Source organism: Delphinus delphis, chromosome 1 (genome assembly GCF_949987515.2).
Source record: "Delphinus delphis chromosome 1, mDelDel1.2, whole genome shotgun sequence".
NCBI lineage: Eukaryota > Metazoa > Chordata > Mammalia > Artiodactyla > Delphinidae > Delphinus > Delphinus delphis.
Genome location: NC_082683.1, coordinates 115,836,295 through 115,851,858, shown reverse-complemented (window position 1 = coordinate 115,851,858; position 15,564 = coordinate 115,836,295). Strand labels below are relative to the sequence as shown.

The 15,564-nt window shown below is 43.8% G+C and overlaps 1 protein-coding gene across 3 annotated transcripts; it reads right to left on the bottom strand.

Annotated features, from left to right (window-relative positions):
• Positions 1-570: 570 nt before the first annotated feature.
• Positions 571-15,103, bottom strand: SLAMF7 (SLAM family member 7). Of its 3 annotated transcripts, none has more exons than XM_060032645.1 (7): positions 14,995-15,103; positions 6,327-6,659; positions 4,764-5,036; positions 4,430-4,546; positions 3,399-3,502; positions 1,563-1,625; positions 571-735 (listed from the first exon to the last, which is right to left on the bottom strand). In XM_060032645.1, the coding sequence occupies exons 1-7, from the start codon at positions 15,047-15,049 to the stop codon at positions 661-663; spliced, it is 1,020 nt and encodes a 339-aa protein (XP_059888628.1). In that variant the 5' UTR covers positions 15,050-15,103; the 3' UTR covers positions 571-660. The 3 variants fall into 3 exon arrangements, with proteins under 3 accessions (XP_059888628.1, XP_059888637.1, XP_059888644.1); XM_060032654.1 differs by having other exon boundaries at positions 571-732; XM_060032661.1 differs by lacking the exons at positions 3,399-3,502; positions 4,430-4,546; positions 4,764-5,036 and having other exon boundaries at positions 571-732.
• Between the last annotated feature and the right edge of the window lie 461 nt (positions 15,104-15,564).

The following is a 15,564-nucleotide window of genomic DNA, read 5'->3' as shown; positions in this document are numbered from 1 at the left end:
GCCCACGGAAATAATTCATGAAGGGTCAGTTTCAGGAGAACAGAGAGCACATCTGACGAAAATCACAGTTAGCTCAGCGCAGTGCCAGGCACGTCGTTGATGAGTCAGTAAATAAATCCATTTCTGACTGCTGTCTTCTGCTTCTGCGGGGAACATCAGCTGGCTGATCCGAAGTTCTTGCCCTCTTGGCAACCTAACCCTTGGTATATTCCTCATCTCCAAACCCTGGAAGGGGAGCTGTCATTCAAATGTGTGAAACCGCATTTACATTTCAACAGAGATGCTTCTAAGCCCTTGCTTTGAGTTGGCTGATAAATTCCCAATCACATTTCCAAGAGGGATTCTGGATTTGAAGAGATTTCTCAGCAGTGGGTAGGATGAAGAACTCTCTCTCTCTCTCTTTTTTTTTTTTTGGCCTCACCACATTGCTTGTGGGATTTTAGTTCCCCAACCAGGGATTGAACCCCGGACCTCAGCAGTGACAGCACAGAGTCCTAACCACTGGACCACCAGGAAATTCCCAGATTGGGAACTCTTAAGTCTGTAGGAGCCTAAGGGATACTTTATTCTGGAAGGAAGTCAGTGTCCTTCATTCTTCCTTGATGTTTTTGATTAAGTCAGTGAAATCTTTTGACCATTTTCTTTGGAGCACATGGCTGCTTAGTTGACATTCTCATGGGTAAATTTCCTTGGTGTGTCTGGCAACGTGGGCAGTGAGTGGGATTTCTCCACCTGCTGGGCAGACATAAGGATGCAGAACACTGAAGAGGAGCAGAACTATGGATCCCCTCAGGAGACCCCACCATCCCAGACACTCTTCATTGCCAAGGGTACCCAACCTAAACCTCTCGCTATGCTTTCTCCCACTGTTTAATCATTTTGACCTTAGAAAAACTACTCCTCAAGCCTAACCCACATTTATCTTGTTGAATGCTTAATGAACTCAACTTTCCTTCTAATGATCTATCCAAACCAACCTTTCCTATTACTAGGCAAAGTGCATTACCCATCCTCATTTTTCTGATGTTGTTGGGAGAGGAGACAGGAAGGCATTCCTGGCTTCTGCCAAGTGTGATCTGTGAAGGAATAAGCTTTAAAAGCTTACTACGTTAGTAGCTTGACTGGGGAGAAGTTGCAAAGCGCATGTAACATAGCTAGGCCATGGAAAAGAAGAGGAACACTCTCCTGCCTCCAGTTTACTAGTGGCTCAGAAACAAGCCGGAGTTGTCTCCCCAGCCATCCCTTTCTCCCAGGCACAGCCTAAGCCATGGAACTTTCCCCAGGCCCTCAGTCAGGATCCTGCTGATTTTCCCTATTGATCCTGCCTGGAACCTCTCTCCTACTCTATTTGTTCCACATTGCCCCCATTTTCACTCCTAAAACACAGTTCTCTTCTATTCCCCACATACTTGTGTAACCTTAAGCAAAGGGAATGGGTATCCTGGTGTGCCTTTTAGTACCAGGGAAAATGAGATCTCTGGGGCCCAAGAAATTCTAGCTAAACTTGAAACAGGAAGAAGGATGGGACAGCTAAGATAAAACTCAGCTCTAAAACTTCTTACCTTTGGGAGTATTTGCACAGTGGAATAAAGTGTATTTACTGCATTTTCCTCTGGTACAATGCTCTGTTAAAAAACAAAAAACAAACAAAAGAAATCATTGCCAACCCCCTGGGTCACATAGACAAGGCCAAAGAGACATCCAGAATCCAGAGAAGGGAAAACAGAGGTGGGAGGAGACGGTGAGAGAGAAGAGAGGGTTCTGGAGCCTGAATGGGGGAGTGGGAAGTGCTCTTGTCAGTGACTGCTATTGTAATTATTAATGACTTTTTTCAAGAAGCAATTGCGGGCTTCCCTCGTAGCACAGTGGTTAAGAATCCACCTGCCAATGCAGGGGACGCGGGTTCGAGCCCTGGTCTGGAAAGATCCCACATGCCACGGAGCAACTAAGCCCGTGCACCACAACTACTGAGCCTGTACTCTAGATCCTGCAAGCTGCAACTACTGAAGCCCATGTGCCTAGAACCCGTGCTCCGCAACAAGTGACACCACTGCAATGAGAAGACTGAACCGCAACGAAGAGTAGCCCCTGCTCAACACAACTAGAGAAAGCCCGTGCACAGCAACAAGGACCCAATGCAGCCAAAAATAAATAAAATTTTAAAAAGAAGAAATTGCATTATTTTAAAACTGTATCTTGTTTAAACTGTATGAGCTATGAGCCTCCTAAGGTTATTAAAGGATAATTTGAAATCATATTGTCAATGTTGGAAATAAACTTTTTCATCAGTCAAAAGAACTTATGGGGCAAATCAGAAATGATGACTAAAGGGACAAAACAAAACAAAACAATGACAGCAATAACAAAAGCTCCTTCCAGGCTGGAGAAAAATATCCTGGGTCAGTGAAGTTTATTCCTGAACATCTAGGACAGTCTTGTGGTCTCCAGGGAATGTGTCTTGAGCAGGGGAAGAGGGAGGATGGTGATAAAGTGATCGAATTTGACAGAAGCCGGGCTGAGTGAAGCACAAAGAGGTCACCCCTGTGAGGAAGGAAGGAGCTCTCAGGACACCAACAACTTCGAAGAGGAAACATAATACCTCCTCTTGGAAAAGTTGTGGATAAGTGTAAGAAGATGCATCCTGATCAGGAGACACTGAAGGCTGGAGTAAAACTAAGAGTTTTGAAGCTCCAAAGTGCTTTTATTTCTTCATTAAGTGGGCCAATGTGGAAAGGGCACTATGAAACCTAAGGAGCAAACCTAGCCTCAGCTGCAATGATTTTTGCCAGTGGACCTTTTGAAGCTGTCTACCTAGTTCTTGTCTACAAATTGTCTCTTGTTATTTGCATTTCTTTAAACCTTAGTCTTAGGATTTTCTTTTCAAAGAGTGTTCTTTGAATTAACCTTGTGTTTGTTCACTGCAGCTTGGCGACCCACACTTGGGAAGCCTTGAGTGAGGGCCCAGAGCCACCATGGACCCTCTGAGCCCCCTCCTGATGCTTCCTTGAGTTGCCTCAGAGGAAATGGCATCTCTAAAGCCAGTTTTCTGATACCATAACTCAAACATCATATCAAAGTCACATTTTTCTACCCGCCATCCTATACAAAAGGAATTGGGTCTGTTGAGTGGCCATTTTGAACAGTGGAGGGGAAGGAGTGATTCCGTAGATCACAGTGTGAGCGTTACTGGCTAGGTCAGAGCCAGATGCTCCAGGGGCCACCAGTTCCTGCACAAGAGAGAATCCATGAAGACTTGGGGGAGGCACAGGTACATTGGGTTTAAAGGGCTATACATTTTCATTTCCCATGTTGCCCAAATCCATGGAAAAATCTCAAGTAAAGCAAGGAGGGCCTCAGAGAGGAGAATCAGTCCCCAGGAAAGACGGGAAAGAACTCACATTTAAGTAAGAGATTGTGTCATACTCCGAGGCCTCTGCAAAAGTGGGGGAGTAGTTAAGAGTTTCTGGATGAAGGTTCAGTCCCTTCTTCTCTTCAATGGACTCTGAAACCAAGTTGGGAGAGAATCAGAGCTGGCTCCTCTTTCCCCTGGCCACCCACATTGGCCCACCATCTGGATGACCCACTTAGGGTGACCAACCATCCTGATTTCCCTGTAACTGAAGGGTTTTCCAGGACATGAGACTTTCAGTGCTAAACCCAGGAACCCCAAGATGAACTGGTCACCCTCATCACTTCACTTCCCAATTTCTGGACAAAGGCAGCCAAAAGAGGAAGCAGAGGAGATCAGAAATGCTTTTACAGTGTTTACAGGAGGGAGAGAATATCTCAAAGTTTGCAGTTCGTACCCAACCAACGCTTAGGTCCCTCCCCAATACCCTGAGTGGACAGTATCAGTGGGAACCCGAGAAGACAAATCAGCAGGGTTTAGGGACACAGAGCATGGGGTACAGCCTGGAGAAAGACAGAGAAAGGCTTCTCCAGGAGTAATGTATCTAGACTGAGGTGGGGAGTAGAGAGAAGTCTCTGGAGTTGATCCAATGGAGAGAACTGGGATGGATTGGGGGCTCTGACAGGGATGGGCTGAACGGACGGTGCTGGTTTGTGGACCTCAGAGTTGAAGGCCATGGCCTCCCAGTCAGGGGAGCAGAGTCAACAGTGTGTGACCTGTGTCAGCAGGAGGGATACACTAGTAAGTCCCTCTGAGGGGAAGGAGAAGGGCAGGCACTGGAGAAGGAATTAGGAGAACCTTTGTCTTAGGAGAGAAGTTAAGGGCTCAGGTATTCTCTCCACTCCAGAATTAAGGAGTACAGATGGCTGGTGCTGTCCTTTAGGACAGAGATGATGGCTTCTTCATTTCTGCATCCTTAGTGCCTAACACCAAGCTTGGCACACAGTCCAACATACTGTTGAATGAGTGAAGGAGAAAATGCATGATTGAGGGTGAAGACAAAAATAGTCCATGCTCTACCTTTTCTTCTTTCTCTTCGTATGATCAAAATAATTAGCACCGGTGCAATGAAACAGAGCAGGGTGAGTGACAACAGAAGTTTGAGGATCACAGTGGTAGCCAGGCCACCAGCAGCACCTTTAAAGAGAGAATGGGTGTAGGCACAGGGCAGGGAGAAGAGTCAGCTAGGGAAAATGACCCAACTTTTGGAGCAATTGCAACCTTCCTCCCAGTCTGATGACTTCCCCAGGGCTTCCAGTTTTCACAAAGGGCTTGTTCCCAAGGGGGGCCAGGAGCTGAAGAAGATATAGGTCCTAAGACCAGGGGCTCCTGGAGAAAGAGGAGAGACAGTCACCTTCACAGAGCTTCCAGGCAAAGATGGGGTTTGAGGAGTTGCTGCTGATGGGGTTTCTGGCCATGCAGATGAAGGTCATATCACTTTTCTCCTGCCTCCAGGATATGGGGAGGGTGGAGCCACTATGGGACTCATTGGTCACCTGTCCCAGGGACTTCCAGCTGTAAGTTACATCCTCTCCTCCCTGTTCCATGGAACATGTCAGATTGGTTATACATGTGCCATTCTTATTGTTCTGCAGACCTATGATGACTTTGGGCTTTGACAGGTGCTCTGTAAAAGAGAAATAGACAACCAAGTGTGGAAATTATGCCCATAGCCCTCATTTTTTCTGCATTATTCTTGTAAACCTTGGACCTGAATCTCCCTGGTGTGCTACAGAGTGGAGAGGAAGCAGCAATTCAGAGCAGAATTCTCATTCTTATCTGGGGAAGAGAACAATCTAGGTCAGATTGCCCACAGCCATAAAACAACAACAGTAGTAATAGAAATAATTACAATGCAACAAGAATGAGCTGCCATTTACTAAGCACAGGCATATGGTAAGCACTGTGTTAAAAGCATTTTAGATGTTCATTAGTTTTATCTTTTTTGGAGGCTCCCTATTCCCCTGTCCTCAGGCTTCCTTGAAGAGACTCACTTTACTCTCTAGGAGAGAACAAAGGTATTGGAGCAACACTTCTGGTTCCCCTCTCTACCTTGTGCTCACTCTTTCAGAGGATGAGCAATTGTTTCATTGCTGAGATGGTGAGTCTGACATCCCTCATCTACATTTCTCTATTTACATGTTTGGGCTGTTATGATTGCTGTTTAAATGTGGTTTACCCTCCCCCCTCCCCCCACCCCTGCTAGTTTGCCTGCACAATGCAGGTCTTCCATTCTTCTCAACTATATCTATATGGAGGACACACCTGGATCAAGGTGCATGGTCTACCTCCTACATGCAAACCTGCAGGCCCATCTCCTGGTGTCCCTGATATTGCAGCTCAGTGAGAAAGGCAGCTATTCTTTTAGCTGGTTGAGTAATTGTTTCATAAGTTCATTTTCCCTGAATAGGCACCAAAGTCTAGACTTGGGGGAAAGTATTTTTATTATCCAGCTTTACCAGAAAAAATAAAACTGATATTTTTATCTTCCTTTCTGATTCTTGTGTCTATTTCTCATTTGGTTAGAATCTTCACGGGAAGAGGTGTGATTGATAGTTATACCTGATAATCTTTCTAAGATAGGTATCACTTTACTCCCCATTACAGATATGGAAACTAAGTTTCAAAGAGATCAAGTAACTTGTCTAAGGCCATGTAACTAGTAAGTAGAGAAGCCAACATTTGACCTGCGTGATTGTCACTTCTCATAAAGCCTATCTGCTGCACCACAATCCTTCTTACTGAATATCTAAGAGGGGACTTCAAGGGTTGGCTATATCTACTTCATCCATGCATGAGTTCCCTCTTCCACTTTATTGCCAAGGGTTTATCCAGCCTTTGTCTGAACAGCTCCAATATCAGGGAGTTCACCATTTTAAGAAGGCAGTCATCCACCTTTGGAACTGGTTCTGCTCACCATAGACACGCAGCTCATACTCCTGGGTTAGGGGATCCTGGAGGGTTGAGCTGTGTATCTCCACACGGTAGACACCTGAGTCATTCTTCTTCAGTTTGCTGAGCTTCAGGGAGTAGCCTTCATGTGGGAAATTCACCCTTTCCTTGTTACGATGTTGGGTCACTATGATAAGGGCTTTTTTGTCTGCCAACTTTGGCTGTATGGTGACAAGAGTGGTTGTGTTGAAGACCCAGATAATGCTGTCAATTGGATCTGCTGAGAGATTCAGTGGGAAATTCACAGACCCACCAAGGGCACCAACTAGCTTTTTCAGTACTCCACAGGCTGCTGGCCCTGTAAAAACAGAGAACCATAAAATAAACCTGAGTTCCTAACCTTGCCACCAATTACTCACTCCCTTTGGGTCCTGGAAAGGTCCCAAGAAACCCTCTCAGTCTAACCCAACCAGTCCTGGGAAACCCTTTGGAACCTCACTCACACAAAGGCACTGAGGTCAGAACTCTCTGTCTGAAAGGGGTGACTACAGGCAAACCCACCCCATTCCCAGAGATCTCTGGCTGAAAAGACCAAGCTCTGAGGTAGACCATGAGGTTGGCTGCATCCTTGACAAGTTCCTGTGGGGTGACAAGTGGGGAGGTTACTGTCCAAGCTCCATTTAGGACTCTCAGATTGCTCCTGGGAGAGCTGATTTTGTTGCAGATGAAGAAGGTAACAGTCTATCTGACCTGGGGCAGAGGTTCTTAAGCACAAACCAGGGCATCGAGAGGCAAGCTGTAAGTCTTTAAAGATAGTGATAGCTTAGAAGTTTGAGGATGATTTATCTTTTTATTTTATGGTGGATGGGAGTGAATTAAAGCTCATCCCCAAATGAGGTTCTCATTCACTTGAATTCCAATATCCTTCCTTGAGTGGAAAGGAAAAGGGTGAGTGACTGGGAGCTCTGAAATATGCCCAGGCTACCTTGTGATGTTTAACCTGAACTATCAGGAATTGTAGTAGGGCTTTACCGCTCCCTGCCTCCCAAATTTCTGTTTCAGTGCAATCTTAATTCACCTCAGAGAGCGTGACTTGCAAACAACCATCACTGATTTTGTGGCTCCAGGTGAAAAACAGTTAGGAATGGCTGCTGAAAAAGCTTCCAGAAGTGGTCAACTGAGCAGCAACCTAATAAATAGCCCATGGGCCAAACCTGGCCTGCCCCCTGTTTTTGAAAATAAAGTTTTATTGGAACACAGCCATGTTCTTTCCTTTGCACATTGTCTGTGGTTGCTTTTCCACTACAGAGGCTGAGTTGGATAGTTGTGACAGAGCTCATACTGCCTGCAAAGCTTAAAATTTTACTATTTGGCCCTTTACAGCAAAAGTTTGTTAACTGGATTTGATTAAAAAAACAAAAACAAACCTGAGATTCAAAAAAAGTAAGTAAGTTTTCCAAGGGCACAAAGCTAGCAGGTGATAATTTGAGGATTTAACCCAATGTCACTCCAGCCCTGGAGTCTGGACTCTTTCCACTATGGCTCAGTTTGATGGTCCCTTGGCATTTGTACCAGCTCCAGCCCTTTCCATTAGTCCCCTTCTTCAGTTCCCTCAAGGGCTCAGGTGTCAATTCTGAAGCCCTGGGGTCTCATGGAATCCCGATTTACCATTCAAGTCCTTTGGTGACCTTCCTTCAAGTACAAGCTGCTCTACCAGTGCCCCCAGAGTAAGGGAATCTGGTGCTACCAAATGTTGACCTAGCCCCTTGATAACAGGTCTTGGATCTTGACCAAATTTTTTGCTAAATTTATCTCTAAAAGTACTTGTTTCTCTTCCTGAGTAAATGCCTTTTAGGAGCTGATTCCTGTTTTCAAACAGTTTTCCCCTATAATTTATATATATGCATATATACTTTGGATCACTCAAGCCTTTATCAAATCATCCTGTTAAGTAAGCTGATTTTCCAAAAAGCTACCCTCCCTGCTACTCTAATACTAAGGGAGGATGGTTTTTCATTACTTTCTCTTTGATCATCTCATGGGGTGTCAAAATATTTCCACTAAATGTTATAGACAAAACCAGTTTTATTTGAATTTTTGATTTATCAATTAATGTATTCATTCTCTTACTTCAACCATGAGATGGAAGGGGTGAATATTTTGCAGTCAAATAAAGATTGGATATCACTTGCACCCAAGTAGGTTCAATTATTGGATTAGGGCACCTTTGAGTATTTTAATTTTCATGTGAGGTTTGGGGGACATGTATATGTCAAGGAGGTGACAAAATTGTAAGGATGTGGTTTTAGTGTTTTAGCATGTGTGCATGCACTTAAGCCATGAATAATTAATTGTTCTTTTTACATCTTTATATACATGGTGCTATCTTCCTAGGGTACATTTTAAGAAATGTTAATTGTGTGGAGATATAAGAAAATATCCCCAAATTCATTGTTCCTTGTTAGAATGAAATTGGAGGACAATACAGTGCAAATTGCCAACATGAACCTAGGTGGAAGATATTGGTCTATCTTTATTGTATCTTCAGGGTGAGGAGAAGAGTCGTAAAAGAAGAAAGTAGTTCCATGCCATTCCCTAAACGTGAGCTCAGACGTTAGGGGCCTGGGTTGGTTAAGTCCTAGCCAGTTTTGTTTCCTCTTCCCAGTTGACTGTGAAAGGGGATCCAGAAACAAGACACTTCTCTTCTCAGCTTCTAAGACTGAACTGAAGCTCCCCTTTCTCTGATGGCTTCTCCACCTGTGATGTGTGACCCTATAGGGTTTTACCATGTCTAGGTAAGTCATGCTCTGCTCATTCAGTCATTCCTTCCTTTAACTAAAATTTGTTTAGTTCCATACTTGTGCCTGGCACTGTTTAGGAGCTGAGGGTATAACTGGGGAGCAAGATAGTCATGATCCTTGCACTCATGGAATTGGGAGAGAGTCATTAAATGAGTAACAACATGTGCTGTGAAAGGGGAAATGACAGTACTTAGGGAACACATGATGGGGGTGGGGGATGTAACATGACCTGTGTGATCAGAAGGCCCTAGAGAATGAGTAGCTACTAACACCTATCTACAAGGCCAGGGAGGATTCGGCCCCATGAGAATCATCTACCCTCCCACCTGGATCAATGTGGTGACTGTTGTAACTTGCCTCCTCTGCATTCATTTCAGTCCTTCCTCATTTTGTAGCAGCCATATGGTTTGGGTAACTCAACTCAAGTGGTAGCTTTCCTCTGCACAGTAATTAGTTCAGGGGTATCACATGTCCCAGGTTGATTGTATCTGATTGTATCTGAGATACAATCTGAGACTGTATCAGGGCTTTTGTTCCTAGGCCAGCAATAGTTGATGCTGTGGGAAGATATGAAGCCTTGGACTGCCACCCACTTACTACCATCAGACAAGCAGCCAGGGCTCCTTCCTCAGCTTATCCCCAGTTTACCTCCTAACTCACGCTTTTATTGGTGCTTTATCCTTTTCTCTGTCCATCTAAGTCTTATTTAAGACCCATAAATCCTAGTTCAAAGCCCTTCCCTGAGGAAGTCTTCAACTCTTTCTCACACCTACCCCCTGAAATTCCACCATGAATGTCACTTCATTTTCCACTTGAAATTCCCCATGAGGAGCTATTCCCATGGGTGGTGACTGGACATACCATTTTGCTGTGAGTTAGCGGATCACTGATCTACAGGCTTTAGGTTCCAGATCACCTGGTGATGGGGTCTGGAGTCTCATCCAGGGACATGTGGAGATGGTCTCTTCTCCCAGACAACATGCAACAGTGTAAAAAAGTTAGAGGTCTGGCCTAAATGGGGGTCAGGAGACCTGGGTTCCATTCTGGTTCCACTGTAATAATAACTCCAGCAATGAATACTTGGTTTAATGGGTATTCCCGTTCTTGATCCTCAAGTCAACTCTATGTGATAAAGGTTAAGCTGCACTTTATAGATGAAGACATTGGGGGTCCAAGATGCTGAGTGACTTTCCCAAGGCCCCAAACTGGAAAGTGGCAGAAGTGACATGAGAAGCTAGTTTGTTCCCCCATCTCCTCTAGAGGCCTGCATTCTTTCCACTGCTACCTCCCACTACCATTTTGAATTTCAGCTTATCCCCAGTTTACATCCTAAACGTAAATTTGAATTTCAGTGTTCTTACCTCTCATAGGAGAAAAAGAATAATCTTTATTCACCAAGATTTAGGGAAGGATGAAGGGTGAATACAGATGTGAAAACACTTTGAGAAGTACAGAGCAGTCTGAGACATGGTGGGAGGCAAGAGGAAACGACAGGCAGGAGTGTTATGAGACAGGCTTTGAGAAACCTTCCCACTTTTTGGTCTCATTTCTGCAAGAATGGCTAAAAGTGAGATTTCCCAAAACTTCTTTGGATGGCTTCTCAGTAAGGTAAGCTTCTTAGAAGGTGGTCTGGACACTAACGCCTATACATCAGTCACTGGCTAATTCACAGCAAAAGAGTAAGTCCAATCACCACGCAGGGAGATAATTCCTACAGCAAGCATCCCCACCAACCTACTTTTGGAGGTTGAGGAAGCTGGGGCAGGAGACCCTCTGCTTTCTGCCCTGGCCAAGTCTCAGGTATTTTTGGCACCAGAAGATTCAGCCCTAAGATGCTCTTCATAACAAGAACGGACAACAGCTCCTCCCTTTTGCCACCTGCCTTTCCTTTTTGCTGTCACCTCCTCCCCTTAACCTGTTCCCCCAAGGCTCATGTGTTGAGTGGAGGGAAGGAGCCAAATTAGGAGGAAGGGGCACCATCAGTACAGCCAGAATCAAGGAATGGTGACCTAGGAGGAAGACCTCGGCATAGCGGAGTGTGTAAAGCCCACCTCCTGCTTGCCAGCCCTGTCCCCGAGCACCCCTTCCAGTATTGGGTGCCTCTATCAGAATGCACCACAGTGTCATGCCACCCTCACCATGGAAACCAAGGATCAGAGCATCTCAAAGCTAGGAGGAATTTTAGGGACTACTTAGTCCAATCCCATTTTATAGATGAAGAGTCTGGTGCTCTGAAGATTATAGTGATGTGTGCCAAGTGAGTGGAAGGCCAGGATTAGTAACAAGGGCTCCTAAGGCAGGGTTTCCCAAGCTGTGCCCCTGCTACCTTTGAGGTCTGTGGCAGTGCCTCAGTGTATTTCTTGGGAGCTTAGATGGAGGTCAAGGGGGTAGGGGATGGGGTGGAAGCTATGGAACTACCCCCTTCCATCAGGGAGGCTTCAATTCTATGCATCAGAGTTGTTTGTTTCTGTGTAAGTTTTCTTTTTATAAAAGGAAACCACTGCTTAAAAAAGAAAAAAACGACTTTGGAAACTACTGTTCTTTACCCAAATTCCCCTTAATTAATGTACTTGGAAAGGGCATTTACAATCAGTACCATGTAAGATGTACATGGAACAGAGGCTGACAAGCCTCCCAATTCACCAGCCACCTTTGCCAACACTCCAGTTCTAACCTGCAACATTCATATTCAAGTTCCCTACTGTTCTGCCCCTCACTCATCTCCGAAACGTTCCTCTTGTTTGTCTCTTCTGGTCTTTTTCAACACCTCCGCAATACCTCCTCACCCACTTTTTCTGATTTCCTTTTATAAACTGTCTCCTCAACCCTACTGTATCCTATAATCATCATAAAATTGTGTCCATTTTCCAGATGAGAATACTGAGGCTGCAAGAGTTATTCCTTGGTCCCTCTGAATTTGGCCAGGGTGAATTTTGTTTGGTGCATTCACATCCTGGAAATGGAGTTCCCTACTCTTCTTGGGCATTTCCACTGCCTACCTTGGCCTCATGTACCTGGAGAGGGAAGGAATTTCTGGGGAAGATTCATCTCAAATACACATTCATTGAGCACTTTTTCTGAGGGTACAATATTAGGCCATTAGTTTGGTGTGATGAAATGAGCACTAGGTTTGGAAACTCAGTTTCTGTTCTACCTCCTAATAGCTGTGTAATCGTGCCTAAGACACTTGACCTCTCAGAGCCTAAGTTTTGGGGATAATAATATCTATCTTGTAGATTTGTGAGGAGATTGTATGAAAAATGCCTTGGATGTAATAGGAGCTTAATAAATGGTGATTATTATTATATTGTTTTGCATTTGATATCTTATTTAAAACATGACAATAATTTGCAAGTTAAGTTTCATTTTCTCTTACATACTTGTAAAGACCGAGGTTCAGAGGCTAAGAAACTTATCCACAATAATATAGCTACTAAGTCAAGCCCAGGAGTTCTTCTCCAGGGCCAGCACTGCTTTCACCGTCCTGCCCACTGGAGGCTCTATGACAATCTCAGATTATTCTTTCAATCATGGAAGTTATAGCACGCAGGCTGCCACAGCCTCCTGGAGCAGGGTGCACACTTGCAACTTGCACCCTGCTGCCCCAGATCATGTTTCAGGTGGGCACCTGGGTTTTGAAAAGTCCTGCCATGTCCTTCCCCATTTCACCATCCCCAAGTTCCCCTTCTGATCACCATTTCCGTTCAAGGAGTGATTTTTAAAGTAAGGGTCAGTTCCAGTTCCAGGACCAGGTGCTTCCTAAAAATGCAAACTTTTAACGAACTCACAGAGGGTGAGAGTCTGTTGATGCTGAACAGTTCAAGACACCAGGTGGCGGGGAAGAGAGGATAGTGAGCCCTGACTTACTACGTGGGCTTGGGCAGTTCTCTTCTGGCAGGCCTGGGGCACACATAAATGAACCAGCCACACGAAATCCTCAGAGGGAGACCTCATGGTGGTTCTCCATGAGTTTGATGACCAGAGAGATATTCCTAACTTATGGGGTTCCTGGTCCTTCCTCAGAGCCCTGAAGATAGTAACATCTTGAAAGACTAGAATACCTGTGACAGGCATAGAAAAGTCCTCAGCCCTTCATGGCATTAAATATAAAGTTCTTACCTATGAGTTGGTTTTCTAAGTAGAGACTGATTGGGTTACTTGGGTTAAGAGAGAAAATTCAAATGTTCTCTGCCATCAGTATGATTGTTAAATGCATAATAATTTAAAATATTTTTCTAAATAATACATATTTATATTTACATAAATATAAAACATAGAAGTATATGTATAAATGTTATAAATGTATTTGAATTAAAATATTTTAAATATATATTTCTAAGTAAATAAATATACACCTGTACCATCTCATTTTGTTCTTAAAATTACCCTCAAAATGAAGGAAGGCTGAGGTCCGAGGAAGATGACATTCTTCATCTATTTCATGGCAGAATCCAGATAAGGACACAGGTTTTCCTGATACCCAACACCACTTCTTTCAGCCCTTTGTTCCCTGGGACAGTCAGAAGGGCAGTCAACTCCCAAAGTCATTCCTTCTCCTCTCCCTCCAGTCTCTTCCTACCCTCTGTGAGTCAGAGACCACAGGACGTAAAAGCTTTTGCACAGCAAAGGAAACCATAAACAAGACCAAAATACAACCCTCAGAATGGGAGAAAATCTTTGCAAATGAAGGAACTGACAAAGGATTAATCTCCAAAATTTACAAGCAGCTCATGCAGCTCAATAACAAAAAAACAAACAACCCAATCCAAAAATGGGCAGAAGACCTAAATAGACATTTCTCCAAAGCAGATATACAGATTGCCAACAAACACATGAAACAATGCTCAACATCATTAATCATTAGAGAAATGCAAATCAAAACTACAGTGAGATATCATCTCACACCAGTCAGAATGGCCATCATCAAAAAATCTAGAAACAATAAATGCTGGAGAGGGTGTGGAGAAAAGGGAATACTCTTGCACTGCTGGTGGGAATGTGAATTGGTTCAGCCACTATGGAGAACAGTATGGAGGTTCCTTAAAAAACTACAAATAGAACTACCATATGACCCAGCAATCCCATTACTGGGCATATACCCTGAGAAAACCAAAATTCAAAAAGAGTCATGTACCAAAATGTTCATTGCAGCTCTATTTACAATAGCCAGGACATGGAAGCAACCTAAGTGTCCATCATCAGATGAATGGATAAAGAAGATGTGGCACATATATACAATGGAATATTACTCAGCCATAAAAAGAAACAAAATAGAGTTATTTGTAGTGAGGTGGATGGACCTAGAGTCTGTCATACAGAGTGAAGTAAGTCAGAAAGAGAAAAACAAATACCATATGCTAACACATATATATGGAATCTAAGAAGAAAAAAAAGTGTCATGAAGAACCTAGGGGTAAGACAGGAATAAAGACACAGACCTACTAGAGAATGGACTTGAGGATATGGGGAGGGGGAAGGGTAAGCTGTGACAAAGTGAGAGAGTGGCATGGACATATATACACTACCAAATATAAAATAGATAGCTAGTGGGAAGCAGCCGCATAGCACAGGGAGATCATCTCAGTGCTTTGTGACCACCTAGAAGGGTGGGATAGGGAGGGTGGGAGCGAGGGAGACGCAGGAGGGAAGAGATATGGGAGCATATGTATATGTATAACTGATTCACTTTGTTAATAAAGTAGAAACTAACACACCATTGTAAAGCAATTATACTCCAATAAAGATTTTTTTTTTTTTTTAAAAAAGCAATATTAGATGAGGGAGCAGAGCCTCCTAAGTTGAGCCAGAGGCCCAGAGTGGAGCCAGAAGCCTGGAGCTACAAGCAGGATGGGGTAGGCAGTCCAGAAAACAGGAAGATCTTGCTGGACTCACCTGTGAGCTGGCAGAGGAGAAAGATGAAGGTGAAGCATGCTGTGGAAGAAAGCATATTGCTCTTTGGATGTCAGTCACTAAAATGAACCCACTTCCTTCTTGTAGTCACCCGGTGTAGTCACCCCGGCTGGGATTTTAAGTAGGTGCGGTCATGAGATTGAGAATGAGTCATCTCAATTTTCTCCATATGGCCAGCATTTTCTGTTACACATGTGACCTTTCAGAGATTCATAATAGAGAACCTGGAAGGAAATAGAAGGTTATACAGAGAAAAAAGGGTGGCACTGGGGATAATAATAATATCTTTTGAGCTTTGCTAAGTACCAGGAGTACCTGTATTCTTTTATTTATTCCTCATAACTACCCTGTGAGTGAAATACTACCATAATGCCTAGTTTACAGATGAGAAAATGAAGGCTTAGAGTATAGTACAGCAAAATTAAGAAGTTCTTTTAATCAAAAGTAACCATTATAATAGTAAAAAGGCAAGCCACGTAGTGGGAGAACATATTTGTAATACATTTATTCCACAAGAGGCTTATATCCATAATATATGGTTGTCCAATTGTT